We start from the raw sequence: 16,720 nt of genomic DNA on the forward strand, positions 1-16,720 counted from the left end.
AATCTAGGCTGTGGAGTCCTCAGGAGAGCCCTCATGGGGCCAAACTCCTCCTTGCTTATTCCGTCTCATGCCTCCTGTATTTTGCATTGATTTATGCACAGCTGCTAAATTCAGATGAGAAGAAACAGGGCTGCCCCTTCTCATACTACACAACAGCCAAGGGTTTGGGTGCTCTCCAGGAAGGCGGGAGATGATGATTCCAAACTCCTTTGGCCCAGAACCCAGCTCTCCCACTTACCACAAAAGTGCTCTTTCCATCAGAAAATGATGCAAAATGAGGCCTTTTACGCATCTGTTCTCAGAACCGGGTTGTCAGGGTGTCAAACGCCGAGACAGGCAGCATTCAAACAATTCTCTTACCCTGCTTTTCCCAAGCATATTGCTGCCCAGCACAGGTAACGGACCCGCTCTTTGAGGGCATGCCCCTCCATATACAAGTGTTTAAGGACCAACAGCAGAAGCGCTGACTAACCAGCCCAGGCGGTTGAGCATCTCCTCACACGCTGTGATGCTCCAGTCAGACCTGCAGCAACTGGTCAGGATACGGACCCGGTACCGACCCCCAGCGTGATTCCATTTACTGCAACACTTCTGGGTCATCCCTCAAACTCGGCAATTAGAGGACTGGAGCTTCATGGTTCCTGGTGTGGAAAACATGGGAATTTGTAAAATAAAAAAGGTCAGAAATGCCAAGCTAGAAAAGGCAGGTCAAAATCTAATCACCCTTTCCCTCCTCTTCTTTGGAAGTCAAGCAAGAGGAAATAACAACACGGAAGACAGAAGTCAGTAAATCAAACGCTTTTATTGACATTCTTCCTCATTTGTGACCCTTTGTCATTTACTTTAATTGCACAGACCAAAATTAGTGATTGACTTTAATTTTTGTAAGTTACAGCTTTTACAGCTTTTGCATTTTTATTAAGAGAAGATAAAACCATGGATAAGTCTCTCCATGGACTCAAAGACAGGAAGTAAGTTTTTACTAATCCTCATGCAAACTACTGACTGATTATTGGAGGCTGAGGTCGAGTAATTTCAGGAAAAAGTTCATTCCTATGAGTATGTTAATCTAATAACAAGCTAATTTATAATCTTTTCATAACTGATGTAATTTTCATATATTAATTATAGGCATATTAAGCAATATTAACATTATTAGACAACAATGAACAGCCTTCTGAATGTATACTACAGTAATGCAAGATCTGAGTAATTTAAAGTGCCTTACCTAGTAAAAGGGCATAATCTTCCATTACAGCTTTTCTAAGATTCCAGAATTTTTTTGTCTTACAGGTCCGGAGTTTTTAAACAGAATAAATATAACATTCACATTTACAGAAGAATTTATGCCTGATCCAAGAACTGCAGGGACACTTAAGACTTTCAAATCTTTTTCTATTATACCAACAAATTATGCTCATTTGGAAAAGGACCTATTCCTTTATTGTGGTATTACCGAGGAAGCTGATTTCTGAGTGCACTGGATCCATCTCGTGCAACGAGTTTTCTGAGAGACGAGAATAAATGTATTGCTGCTCTTCTCTATTTCTTAAGTCTTTTGCAAGCACACACTAAACTGCAGACTTGTCTGCCACTAAATACGTATTTTATATGGGGGGAATATTTTTAGTGATAAAAATAAAATATGTTAAGTTATTCAATATGAATGACTGCTCATCTCCCCCTTGATGTATATAAATAAGACACATCTAACGTGAGTGTAAACTCAGGCAACTGTAATAACATTGTGGCACCCATGCAACAACACAGAGTAAAAAAACAAAGTGAAATACTTCCAATGAAACAGTTACTTTAAATTATCCTTCAGAAAAAAACAAACAAAACACCTAACCCCTAAACACCTTGAATTCCTTTTACTAACTTTTTGTTTCTTGACGGTTCCTCTATAACAAGGCTTTCCTAAAATAAGAATATGTTTAAGGAATTTGCAGAAAACTATCCTAAGACCCAACAGAGAACAAGTGTCCTAGTTACCTATTTTCCTTTTTTTACTGGAAGAAAAGGTCCCCTAAATCATTAAGTCTTTATATAATTAGGGTTTCTAAACAGAGCAAGTTCAGCTTTGCACTGAAGGAGGAAAGAAACTAAACCTTCACTCATGGCTTTCTACGCATCAGCCTGGAACAACTATACAACCCGGCTCTCCCACATAATTCCCAGGACAACCAGCGGCTGCCACAGCTGAACTCAACTATTATTTTTTAGGGGCATCACTGCAGACATGTAAACCACAAAAATCTCTTGGTGGATTATGAACTGAGCAAACGCTTTTACTAGAGCAGATGGATTTTTTCTGTACTTAAAAAAAAAAAAAAAAAAAAAGGCAAAATAAACCCAAGTACGCATGAAGGAGGAATGGCCATACTGCTGTGCAAACCATTTTCCTAATCTACATTGTTACTGGTCCCAGCCCTAAGAGATCAGCAAGTTTCAAGTGATATAAGGATTCCTACAGAATAGTCATTCTGTAGGAATGCACAGAAGTAAATTCCTTCCAGTGAAACAGAATTATAGAAATAATTTAAAGCATTAAGTTCCAGGTTATGCACATGCATATAGTTCAAATATTTCTTTTTCTTACAGAAAATACCAGAACTACCAACAGCGGTAACAGATTCCAAAAAGCACATAAATTTTGCCTCAAAGATTTAAATCAACAGGATTTGAAAATTAGCATCAAATATTCTGAAATGATTTATGAGCTGTAGAAGTGATGTGCTTGAGACATTCAAAGCGTATCAGTTGTATTAAAATTACAGTTATCAGCATTTACTGATGATAGGCTGAAAAAAAGAGTAAAAGAACAGGAAAAGAGCAAATAAAAACATTGGTGAGGTTGTGACAGACACTGGTTCAACCTCTAGTTGAAAGGATTATGTATAGCAAGGAAAAAGCTTCTTTCTTCTTTTTCAAAGAGACTGCATATTGTCAAGGTCCATTTCCATTAGAGGAATACATTAAAATAATTTTTAATCTATATTCTATTTTCTGCCCTATAGAAGGTATTCAAAGACACAGGAGACACTAGACTTCTGCCAAGCAGATTAAACAAAACCGCATTCCTACATATTTTAACTATACAGTTACACATCAAAATTCAAAACAGAAAAATAACTCGATGCAAATGCTCAACAAATACAGAATTATGGATTCTGATAAATCTGGGAGGGGCAAGACTATGAAAGGAGTGCCTGAACTTGATGAGGAGATCTGTGTAGTATGGTTTCCGGATCCTTATATTCATTTGACGGATCCATCACAGCTGCATATAACTCACTGTAAGCTCTGCAGACCAGTTCTGTTGACTGTTTTATTATCTGCTCTCTAAAAAACAAAACAAAGGTGTAATCGGCAAATTGTAGTGAATATAACTGTACTACATACAATGAATTAAAGATAGGGACTAAAAATACACATTAAAAATCAGTTAGTTACATTAAAAAGCCCTTTTACTTCACCTGTGAAAACAGCTTAAAGTTTAGAAAAAGAAAAGGCTTCTTCATCTCTTTGTATCGTACACAGATAAACTCACATATATGATCTTGATAACCAAGAAATTACCTTCCTTATTTCTGTAATCATGAAAATAATAGTAGAAGGATTTAATCTGCATACATTAGTTTTTCACCTGCACTCCCCTGTATCTTTTAAAAGACTGATAATCTTAGTGATCTACCTTCTACCTCCTGTGGCTTCTCGCTGTCCTTTGTAAATACACATACTTTTTTTTTTCTCATCTACCAGCAAATATATTCTATTTGCTTTATCTTGATAGCAACTGATTCCATAATCAGTCAAAAAGGAAGAGCTGAAAGTGATAATGGTCAGAGATCTAAAACTTGCCACAGCCTTTTACCAACAATGCTATGAAGTCTGTGTCCTGTTATTTTTCTGGGTCTAAATGAGTACCAAAGCACAGAGACTGCATGCAAAATTTAACTGGAAAGTTTAATATTTTTGGAAGACAAATGAGTATTTTTATTTTACATTGCCCACCAAATCAGTTTACTCTAATCACCATGGTGATGTGTTTACAGTTGCAGATGCATTTTTATCTATCAGGAACAGTAGTTACAACTATTTTGCAGCCAAACCCATGCAAGAGGAACACCAGAAGAAGCTGAGGAAACCAAGGTAACCAAGAATCCAGATTCAGCCCTGCTGTAATATGCAGCAAAGGAACAAAGACACCAAAACTGCATCCACTAAAATCAGGGCAGTACTGGGAATCTGCAAGTTAAAGAAATCTTCAAGACCAAGTGTGTAGAACTTCATCTTTTCAGAAAATATTAAGAAATGGAAGCTATGAGAAAGAAGATTAAGAGACAAAACCTGCATTTCATTCTGATGCACAGTATCCAGTTTTTCAATATACAGGAACAACTGCCAATATTACTAGGTTATTAGCAAATCTAGAAACACTATTATAAGGGAAATACATTCAAAGTGTTCAGGTAAAAGTACTGTCTCTGATCACAGTCTGGGATCACTGAGCTACTGTAACATGACAATCTTTTAAGAGAGTACTGCACACAGAATTCGTATAAAACAAACTGTATTGCATCAAATAATACTAAATTTTAAAAGAAGTTCATTACAATATTCCAGAGGACTGAACAGCATCAAATGAGTCTTTCCATCACATAATGTCAGTGTCATTAATCAGTACGTTAGGATTTCAGTTGCCATAACAACATGATACATTTTATCACTAACACAAATGGCAGCACTTTCTAAAAATAGTAATTCCAGCATTCAGTTTCTGTGATCCAACAGAAATGAAAAGAGCTTTTCAAGACCAACAACGGCATAAATAAATAGCTTAAAACTTTTTAAATGAGCAAACGAATTTGAAAGACAAGAGCATGCACTGGCAAATGTTGGAAGGAATGTTCTTCACAGTTGTAAAGATTAAGTGATATTGCCAGTGAGTGTATCATACACTGGTCCCTTACCAAAAGCACGTGGTCTGATTTTGAGAGCCAAAGAACACTCGAGTTCCAGCTCAACCATTGGAACAGTGGGTCACAATTAGGTAATTTCCAGGAAGATGTCTTCAAAATTGACATCAAACATCGGCAAAACTAGCTTGAAACTTTCAACTACTAAAGCCAGAGATTAAAATTATAGTACCTGTTAAATGTTTTGCATGAGTTTTGAGAAACTTCTGAATTTCAGTACATAAAATATTGACTATTAAGACCGTGATTCCACAAGCATGCATTTCTGTAAACAGGTATCTTAACTTCAAAAGATAACACGAATTCAGTTTAAACCACGTTAAGAGAGTTTTAAAAAGCTTATCAATGGGATAAGCCTAAGAGCGCATACATGACCAGCTTATCCTGGTTCATCTGACAGAAGAAATGATTAAGTCAAAGTAATTTCACTGTGCCTGAGTCTTTATGGGAGCGTAAAGTCTACCTCTGAAAAATTGCTTCTGTGTTAGCAGTGAAAAATTGAGGCTTTCAAAATACTTTTACTGTTATTATGATTTTTAAATAGACCTACATTAAAAAAAAATACCAAGAGCTAAAATATAGGTTTAATAGCTTGACACCTAGAATCAGAAGTTGCAACGCCTCACTGACGTTACTGCTCAAGTTTCCCCGTTTGATCTATACTGGAGCAGAACAGCTCCCACACAAGAGGGTGAGCTCTGCTGGCTGAGCGTGGGAAGGGTAACCCCAGCAGAGGGACCCAACAAATTACTGAAGAGCCCCAGCATCCCCCATGCCAAACCATGCACCAGGTATATGGCACGGAACTGGAAGCCTTTGGATGAGGAGAACCAGAGCAATACAGCAGGAGAACCTGGCAGCTGGAGTAGCTGATTGTTGTAGGTTCCTTTCAACTGAACTATTCTATTCAATTTCCAACAATCAATATTTTTCCCTTGACATACGTCATTTTCTAAGATAAAGTAATATAATCCCGCTGAGGTACTAGCAATGACACTCCAAATATTGTTGCTTTACATAAAATGTGATGTACTGGTCTCAATTTCTCATATATTTATAATCTGCATTCTTCACAGAAGTGTGAAAAATAACGTCAAGAAAAGTTTTTGACCAATGCAGCATACAATTCTCTGAGTTTAAGTACTACAATATGTCTTCATATGGTTCACATTTAATTGGAAAGAAATTCATGACACTTTCCCTAGCCTTAGGGTTCAGTTATACTCAAAAAACAAGAGATAAATAATAGAAGTTCTCCATTCCATGCTTCAAAGAAGAAATCACTAAAAAAGAAAACATATTAGGTGAAGAGTAAAGTAATCTCAGCACAATATTCAAAGAGACAGAATGCCAATACTCTACAGCAGAAGACAACAAAGTTGAAAATTCTAGACCTGACGAAGCAGCGGGGATAAAAGAAATCTTGAGTGGAGAGTTACATGTTTCATCTGTCTTTGGAATGTGTACAAAAGAGTTCTAAAACGATTTACAACTAAGTTGACAAAAAACTGCTGACAGAGTGGAACACGTTCAAAATAGATGAATGTAATTCATTTTGATGGTGTCCATTAAATCAAGAGTAACTACTTCCGAAAGTTACAGATTTACATATTCCTTGCTGCCTGCTCAAAAAGAGGAGAGTCAGAACAAAGCTGAATTGTGACCTGAAGGACAATGCAAATACGATCACAAGCTGATAACTTGAATTCTCATCATGATCCACTAAAACCTAATCAAATTCATCTTTGTGATCATTATGCAGGCATAATAGGAATTCAAAGGTAAAGTACTTACTTCACAGTGGCACTCAGAAGGAAATTCAGCTGGGACATTACCAGACTATCTGGAGCAGACAGATAGCGATCAAACTGAGCCTAGGGGTGGGGGGGAGGAAAAGAGAAGATGCGATCGACATATTAAGAAGTTGTCGTTATATGAAAATAGGTAAAAACATAGATCTCTGAAAAGCGATCACATTAAAGTGGCCCCTTCTTATCTGATAAAATTTCCTCTTTTTATATTTTTAAGCTAGAGTCTAATATAATTTACAAATGTTTAAGGTAGAACTTAATAGTCCAAAACAAGTGTCTTTCTTTTCTTCAGCACCTGTCACCAAAACTTTAAGTTTCTGACTCAGAGGAGTATGAGTGGAGGGGCAAATAATGGGAATCCAGCAAATAATGAGAATCCAGCCCCCATAATTACCCATCTAAGTTTCCTATGCAGCTTGAGCGCGTATGCATGCACCACCCAAAATCAGACCTAGCCTAGTCAGAGCAGAGACAATACAGGAGCCTTCAGACAGAAATCTAGTCTGCCCAGGTTAGACACGTTGCACATTTCATTTTACGTGTTTCTTTTTACTTTTTGGCAGGGAGTCACTGCTTAATCATCTAATGAGCACTTACGTTGCGAAAAACAAGTGCAAGGGACCCTGGAAGTGTTAAAAGCCAGGTTGGATGGGGCTTTGAGCAAGCAGATCTAGTGAAAGATGTCCCTGCTTATGGCAGGGGAATTGGACTAGATCTTTAAAGGCCCCTTCCAACTCAAACCGTTCTATGATCAAATGGGTGACTATAGAGAAGATGGGAGACACGTCTTCTCACAGGTGAAAACATGAGGAATACTGGATGCATATTATATTAAAGAAAATTCTGATTAGATAGTAAGAGAAAAAGTTCTCACCAGGGACGTCATCAAACACTCAACAGGTTACCCAGAAAAACTGTATAATCTCCATCCTTGGAATTACTCACTCAGGCAAGGCCCTAGAATACTTTATCTAATGATGGCAACCTTCCTGAACACTGGATGAATCTTCCTAAGTTGGTAAACCCTAAAATCCACGCCCATCCGTCATTTAAATGTGCAAAAAGTAGGCACAAATGACTAACAAAGTTCCTTACAGTTCTCATGAATTAACTTTTGTGGGTTATCTGACCTTGTTTGGAAAGCAAGGGAGCTTTAGCTGAGAGAAAGGTATGGACTTTACTAGAACAGCATTTACAAACACATTTGAACAATTTAAAACGCTGGGACCTGGAAATCTTTCCAGCTAAAGTTGGGAGGTAGCGAATCTGCCTGCAAGTACTCCCTCCACGTGGTTTAAATCCTGGGAAGCCAACAGACTAGGCTGATAGATGGCATTTATGTGCGTTTGATTTCACCATAGTGGGTTCCATTCTGGTTAAAGTATGTTCACACAAGCAGACATTAAACAAAGCAATAAAGAAGATAAAACAGTTGGACTCTTAACTATTCAAGTGAAATGACTATGTACTGCTACAGACAACAGAGTTACCTATATGTATTTTAAAGAGATGTTCCCCAAGCTACAATCTTTAAATTCCTTATTGGTCTACAAAACCATGATAAATAGAAAATATTTTAAATGCAAAATTTATAAATATTTATAAGAATGCATGCTGATCTGAGTAAATCACTGAGTGCTCTGTGCCAGAGCTCTGTTCATCCAACCGTCTTGGGAATCACTGGTTTAAAACTGGAACAGAGGAAAACAGGCTACACTGACACAATTAGGAGGGATTTAATATACAATTTAAAAGAAAAAGAAATCTTAAAAAAAAAATATTTTAAAAAGACCTTTTTTTTCGTGGGGGTATACATGTACGGCTGGATGAGTGGGCCTTATTTACAGTTAAACTTTCACAATGAAGCTAAACTTGGCTAAGCAAGAAGAGAGACAGATCACATATTACTGCCTACTGAACTGTGATATTGCTATCTGCATGCAAAATAGCCTTCACACACTCTTAAGAAAAAAATATCAGCTGGTAATTTGTTTTAAAATATATTGTAGCTTTCAACTTAAAAAATACAACTGTGAAGTAACCTAACTTCTGAGTTTAGCTGAACTATTTGCATAAAATCAAAGCCTTAGGACTAAAATTATAAATGACAGTAGAACCTGTATCAAAGCATACTGGCAAAAAAGAAACTTTGGTGATTAAAACTAATTAGAGTTAAGTATTTGCTTTTAGCAATTTAAGATGACTCACGGGATAGCATTCTTGTAAGGAAAGTTTTGTTTCTCAAGGCTTAGAAACTAATACTCTATTACTACCTGCTCATAAATTATTTATGTATTTATTACTTCAAGTGGTCAAATTACTACAAATGAAGAAAGTATTCCCAGACATGTAATTTAGCTATTCTTAAAGAGTATGACTGTTAGATGAATATCTACTACATCACATTATTAACAGTATTCTTTCCCATGTCACAGCATCATCACCATAACATGAAATTATAAAACGCTTACCATTGCAACCTTCAGAGACACGGAATCCATACTTGGCAAATTTGAAAGAGGACCCTAAGAATCAGTAGTCAAAGGGAGGGGAAGAAAAGAAAAAAAAAAAAAGGGTCATACTAGCATATGGGAAAAGATAAGAAATAAATTCTACCATCAGTTCAGTAGTAAATTATTATTTGGTCCTGGCTGAAGGATCTTAAATGTTTGGAAACTCAACTACCATATCAATACTGAGACACTGTAACAGTTCATTTGTATTCTACTGCTCTCTTAAATTAAAAACTCAAAATACCGAGTTCTTAATATGTCCTTTTGAGTCCTTTTCTTCCTTCGTCACCATTAAATGATAAACACCCCAAAAAGCCTTCTATAAGGCTTAGGATAAAAACTGAACCGCAAACTGGCCACATCCCCTTGGTGTTCCACTATTATAGAGCACAACTTCCCTCTATTCATCTGCTCCAGGACCATGCAGAATTCAAGCCTGCTTCCCAGTAAATCTACTGTGCTGGTATGGCACTACGATGTACACATGCTACCTAACCCCCTAGTAAAATCCTGTGACTTGGACGACCTCAGAAATGAAAATTGCTCCATTCCATTAAACAATCTGCCCTCGTCGATTTGAAATTGGTTTTAGAACAGGAGAGAGGCTCATGAATTAGGAATCCAAGCCGAGTTATTAATCAAATTATTTATACATTTATTTATTCATCTTTATACATAAAAATCTGTTGAGTTTGGGCACTTTATGCAAAATTATTGGCTGAAGAAACAACATAAAGCTCTCCAACAGAGTTCTGCTTTCTGCAGAAAACACTGTTCTTCACCTTCACAAAGGGACATGGTCACAGCTGAAGGGAAGAGGGGCTTTACTAACCTATCTAACACCTATCATATAACCACCACGGTTCATGAGAAAGAAAGAGCGTGATCTCTGAATTCCAGTATTCAGCTCGTTCTAAGAAATCTGAAGTTTTCACTTTTAGAATCTCACTGTCTTGGTCCTAGAATAGCTAGAGCAATGAATACGGACAAAAAAAGAAATTATTTCAAATTACTATTAAACTCATCTGCCAATTTTTTACAGAGAAAAAATGCAGTAATTGTCTACTGCAGGCAGGGTATCCGCTCCAGGTATGGTGTTACAGCACGTAATGGAAGAAACCTGAATGCTGCATGCACTCTAAGTCCTATATGTTCTTGATGCTGTGGAAGTGGTATATACAATCAATATTTGTGTTTTAGAGCCAGCTTGACTCTGAGACGCTATTTGTGCTATACTGAACTACCTCTACAGTTATTCTGAGAAGGTACAGGATGTGTGGTGTATGGAGCCTGTTGATGGTACACAGGTAAGCGGCACAGAAAGACTGCTGTGCACCAAACTGCCAGGCTTGCTGAACAGACAGCAGGGGAAGGGTAGGGGAAATCTGTATGTAGTTGCAAGGTGCCATTATCTAATAGCCCTGGTCTATCAATACATATTACAGAGCTTTTGCTTTCAGAGGAAGCCTAATTTGCAAAAACATTCATGCCAAAATGATTCTAGTTGGCAAGTATGCAGTACTTCCTCAGCATGTACATGATATAAGCTTACCTGTTCCGGTTTGTGTTGCTGCAGAGAGTTATATATGTAACTTAGACCAGCTCTTGTTAACACATAGGAAGCTTGTTCATTTATGAGTGTATCTAAATGAGCTTCAATCTGAAATTTTAAGCATAAGGTGTTTATAAAATGTGCGTGAGAATATTAAATAGAACACGCTCTGGGGTTAAAAGGTCTAGAAACACAAATAAGAAGAAAAACCACAAATAATAACGAGAGTGATCAACAAACAAGGAAAAACCACAACTATATACAGCATAATTATTTTATCCATTTATATCTCGCATATTACAAGGAACCAATAATAAAAATATAGATAAATTCTTTCCTTCTAACAGAAAAACCTAACTTTTTTTGTATTTGTAAATTCAACAGCATCAAAAATTAAGAATACAAAAGCTCTAATCTTAAAAATTGCTATATAATTTTATTTTGCTATAGATCTTTGAAAATATGTGATAAAAATCATCCAACTGTTATTGAAAATATTGACAACAGCATGGCAGTTTTATAATACAAAAGAGAAAGAGACAGTCTTTCACAAGGAAAATAAAACTGAAATGAAATCATAATCAGTAATGATTTTAAATTCAATACTAATAAACATCTATTTGAAAAAAGTTAACTGAATAAACAATAGATGAGGAAATTACAGCTATCAATTTTAATTATCTTCATAATGAAAAAAGTCCTAAGTGTATTTTCCATTCTTAGTATAATCTTCACTTTGCAGAAAAACCTAATCAATAAATCCAGTCACAGCAGCAGCAATCATTTTTTAGTTTGAGTAGTCTTGGAAAGATATTTAGATATATATAAATTTTTACTTTTCACAGATAACTACCTCACATTTAATTTATTTTTCTTCCAAACAAAAGCAAAAAATCAAAATATATCAAACCCTAGTGAAATGTAAGACTTCCATGTCTGATATTTTAAGAGTCCACCTTTTTACTTCCTAAAATTGTTTAGAAAAATGCACTTTTCTTTTTAAATCAGGAGGGAAATCTTAATATTTCAATCTGGAGATTTTAACTGTCTCAGAGACTTCTTTTTCCTATGAAAAATGTTTCTCTTATTAAATATGCTATTCTAACTCCACTTTAATAACCTACTTATGTATAATCTTAAAGATATTTTTTTCAGTCTGTTCCTGTATTTGTAAAACGTTTTAAGAAAGTAAATGGTATTAAATGCACAATCTTCAGCTCTACTGCTTATTTGAAGAATAGATCAATTGCAACATTACTGTGAAAAAGAAACTCTGATAATGGAAATTAGAAATGCCCCAGACAGTTTGCTGGGGTTGTCAGTTTGTTTGTTTCAGTGCTAAAAGGTGCTAGAAATTCTAATTAGGAGTACAAAGCAAAAAAAATGGCTCGCAGCCAACCTTTACTGGCATCTTCAAATAAAAAGTTGACTTTTTTCCAACCCCCCCAGCTCCAAAAGCTCTCCTGAGATATATTGCAGAGATATTCATGTAGCAAAACTATAAATGGGCAGTGTCTATGTTTTCCCGAGTCAAGGGTTTATAAACTACAGTTTTGTTTCAAAATGGCACCACACAAGAACTACTATCCTGGCACATCAGGTGAAACCAAATAAATGAAAAAAGGAAGTCTGAAAGAAGGACTGAAGTAGTAACTTTAGCTATACTACATTTTAGTATAAACTAGATGACGATCTATTATTAACTATATGATGGAATACTGTCAGCCATTTGACTGTTAGAGCTTTCAACTTCCATTTGCTTCTTCTCTGAGTTTACAGATAGATCTTAGAATAATTAGGACAATGAAAATGTATACTGATATCTGTTTATCTACAACTAAACCAAACCAAACCTTCTAAGCCCTTCTTTATCTGTTTAGAATAAAAGATGCTGTGTACCATAAGCTCTGATACCTGCTATTCGCTTCTGGTCTCTGATCCCACTTCCCTGATTTAGAACTGACTCAAAGCCAACATTACAAGAGATAAATACGTTCACATCACAACTTATAGTCTGAAAAGATCAGTATTAAGCTCACTTTCTTTTGGGGCTGTTAAAGCTTACCTGAAACTGTAACATTTCTAGACGTTTGTCAGTAAACTCAAAGAGAGCCAAAGTAGTCTTCATCATGTAAAGTGAATTTACCATGAAGGTTGCCATATCAGCTGTGCCCAAATTACTAGCAGACATAGTACACATCTGCAACAACGGATCTAGCACACAAGACAGAACCTAAAACAGAAAACACACAGAAAAGAGGGAGGGAAAGGAGGAAATCATGTCACACGAGGCTTCTAAGCTCATTCTGTCTCTATCACGTATTTATTCCCCAAAGCAGAATAAAGAGAAATGAGAGTTTCCAACTGTGAAAGCAGTTTTCTACTGGATTTGTCAGCAGGTGATCAGCTACCATAGTGATGGGAAAAGTATAAAAACCTGAGAAGAACAGATTCTAACCTAGCAGGAGGAAGAGTAACCCAGATTAGATAATTGGTAATTGTGCAATCTTGAGGGTGTATTTACTTAATGGAGTAGTAATTGGATAACAGAATTTAGATGCTGCCTTAAGAGTAGCACTCCATACTGTACTGTAATTATCCACTTTGTTAGTCACCCTCTTGTTCACATTACAAACTTGCATTTGGCAGAAAGCTCCAAAATGGGACCAGATAAAAAATATCAATGTTTCACCCATCTTTTGTGTACTGAGACTAACATACACACACTTTTCTTTTTTTTCCCCTCCTCTTAAGAGCAGTCAAACATTTTTATACCTGCACAAAGTCAGCTTGACGGGCATCCAGTGGAACAACGGATGAATCGTGAGATGCCAGAACCTCCCGGAGCAAGTTAAGTGTCTGATTTAGTGCAGAGCTTGGGCCAAGATCAGGAGGTGGGAGTTCAACCTGAAGACCAAGAAAATTATCTGTTTGTGGGGTTTTTTTGATTTCATTTACAGCAAACACCAGCCAATCTGTTAGCACAAATGCAAAGAGCTAATAATAAAATTACATGTATCCACGCGGAGAACAACTTTAATTTGATACAGGACAAATCTGGCATGTTTCAGACAATAACTGTCTGCAATTTCCAGCATAACCATCCGATTCAGCAAAACTTAATTTCTCCTTTTGTTCAGAGCATGCCTATTTTGTAATCTAGAGAAACACAAACACTACTGGTTTTGGTTGTGAAAGAAAAAAAAAAAATACATTTGCTAGTTTAGGGGCCAAAGAATAGCCACATTGTTGGTGCTACTGAGTTCACTTTGAGCAGGACCTTCTGTAAACCCTCCAGAATCTAGTGCAGGCAGAGCTCCCTTATTAGGGATATCAGGACCATACTGTAGCAGTTGAACAAAGTCATCTTCCTGACAAGTCCCCACAGCCCCTGTCACGCCGAGTACGAGAGCTGCGCTAACGGACGCAACAGTCTTAACCCCTAACAAGTTTGTACCTTAGATTACCAGTACACAAATGAACTGTGCACAAGTGAACCCAACTGCATCTCCATAAACCACAACGATACTGCAAGAACCAGAATGCAGGCCTACCTCAAAGGTGAGAAGTAAGAATCACAGATGTTTAAAAAACGGAAAAAATAAAAGTTTGTAAGTCTTCAGAGAAAAAAACCCATACTTTCTGAGTCAAATTACGAAAAGTTGGAGCACTGAAACAGATTGAAATTCTACGCTATTTCTAACACTGGCTCACAAACTTTAGCCCTTCTTTGCAACAGGCAAATACCCACTAAATGCTTCATGAAACATTTCTATAAGATAAAACTCAGTACATCTCTCCCAATCCAAATTCCTCAGCCTCTACTCCAAAGATAGTTGCATCTTCTTGAGTGTTGCCTCAAACTGGCTTCCTGCTGCCTCCAGAGCCTTATTACAACCCAGGCTGCTGGCCTCGTTTCCTTCTGCCAACAATCCTCTCCCCTCCTTCCTCTGCCAAGGGCAAGCACAAATCCAGCTGGATCACGTGGATCCCCCAGCAGGTAAGGAAACCCCCAGCAATACAGAATAACCTAAAGCTTCAAGGCATAATCTCTCTTCAGAAGGTTGTAGGGAGAACTAAGTTTGTCCGGGACTGGTGTTTGGGTGCAGCAGAGCAAGGCAGTGTGCACTTCTGCATTGTTCTTCAGCTCGACAAGAAGAGGTGGCAGCTTTGGATGGAGACCCAAGCCACAGGCAGCATGCTCCAGACCTTCCCAAGTGAGAACTACTGATTAACAGCGTAATAACGTACATGTCTGAGTCTCCAATGAAAGAAAAAAAAAAAATAAAGTGGCATAGGCTGATGGCTAGAGAAACCAAGAAGGAGAATGCCAACAGGCATTTTCAGAGTGGAGCATTTCAGAGCCTTCTGGAAACGAACGTGTACCTAATGAACATGCCACCACAGAAAGAAGAAACAACTCTCTCTTTGGAGCCGGGCCTGGCTTTCACACTCTGTGTGTTTCGGAACATTTGAGATACTGTCCATGTCCCCACACTGTTACCAAGACAGATCAAACAAAAACTTTTTTGCATCCTTCTGAATACAAAGTGTTTCTCTATTCTTGCTTTCCAAGAGATAGTACACTGAATTCGAGGAATTAATGAAAAACTCAATCTAACAGGTTCAGAGAACAGTTGCTGTTCAGCCTAAGCAGACTTAAAAGCATAAAACAAATATTCTAGCAATGAAGTAACAGTAATTCAGAAAGAGGCACTTATTCAGCGCTGATTAGTAGTAAAGCTTACTGAAATTTACAGCACCGAGTGACTTTCTTCTTGTTTATTCTTGTTATTATTAGGAGTATTGATTGCGCCCTGAACACACTGTTCTCAGACCCGAACTGGACCGTGTTCAGGGATATTTTGGCATTAATTTGAGTCTAGAGTTTGATGGGGGTTTCACTTCCAACACACACACATACAGATCACGGCAATGATAATTTCAGCCTTCTTTGCACAGAATTTTTGTCTCCTGAAGTAGCTGATGGTCAGAAGCTTCTAAATTAGCTTCATCTCTCATTTCATCTGTTCTTTAAAAGTACACCATCTTCTAGATGGGAGCAAGGAACAACATTACAGAAGAAGAAAACATGGCAAGGAAAAAAGATTAAGAACGTTGGATTCTATTAGGGTTAGCATGAAATTCCTGACTACTGCAATACAGGCAAAATTATCACTAAGTGGAAGGAAAATTAAAGCAGTGCTATATTCATTTTGAAAAATTCTAACTTTTTGCACATGAATGTAGATTGGTCAGGTTTTTTCAGAATTAAAAAGGAACGAATTCTCCTAAAAATTACAGTGGATGATGAAAATTGTACATAAGGTTTAGTATAAAAGGTTGTATCTTCATTTAAAGTTCTGTATACCAATCAGTGGGGAAATGATTACTAAGCCAGTAATCTTCCTCCAAATAAACAACCCAGAAAATGTTTCTCTGTCTATGGGAGCAAGTAGCTCAAAGGATGCCTTGAAGGATTTAACAAACAGCAAACGAAAATACAGGAAAAAGAAAAGACAGCATCAACAATCAAGAAGAGAGCTCATGTATGTATGTTATGTTAATTGTTTCCTTTCCTCATTTACAAAGAAGGTTAAATGGAAAAAAAAAGTGCAACTTTTATTCCTATTAAATACAGTGAATTCTATTAAGGAGAGCAGCTTTGTTAGAACCTCATATGTGCACTTGCAAATACTGAAACTACTGCATAGGTAAGCAATCAAAGTACAGAAAGACATGGACACAGTGGAGCAAGTCGAGCAAAGGGCCACAAAGTTCATGAAGGGACTGGAGTATCTCCTACACAAGCAGAGACTGTGTTCATCCTGGAGAAGAGAAGGCTCAAGGGGGATGTTACCA

General features: G+C 37.1%; 1 protein-coding gene across 1 annotated transcript in view; it reads right to left on the reverse strand.

The window, feature by feature from the left end:
* Positions 1 to 784: 784 nt before the first annotated feature.
* Positions 785 to 16,720, reverse strand: part of COG6 (component of oligomeric golgi complex 6) — a 59,130-nt gene continuing 43,194 nt past the window's right edge. The window contains exons 14-19 of the mRNA XM_074145619.1: positions 13,634 to 13,765; positions 12,924 to 13,091; positions 10,859 to 10,966; positions 9,265 to 9,318; positions 6,777 to 6,856; positions 785 to 3,345 (exon numbers count right to left, since the gene is read on the reverse strand). Of these exons, the coding sequence (XP_074001720.1) occupies positions 3,198 to 3,345; positions 6,777 to 6,856; positions 9,265 to 9,318; positions 10,859 to 10,966; positions 12,924 to 13,091; positions 13,634 to 13,765 (690 nt within the window). The 3' untranslated portion in view covers positions 785 to 3,197. The remainder of the gene's footprint in view (positions 3,346 to 6,776; positions 6,857 to 9,264; positions 9,319 to 10,858; positions 10,967 to 12,923; positions 13,092 to 13,633; positions 13,766 to 16,720) is intronic.

This window comes from Numenius arquata, chromosome 1, assembly GCF_964106895.1.
Source record: "Numenius arquata chromosome 1, bNumArq3.hap1.1, whole genome shotgun sequence".
Lineage (NCBI taxonomy): Eukaryota > Metazoa > Chordata > Aves > Charadriiformes > Scolopacidae > Numenius > Numenius arquata.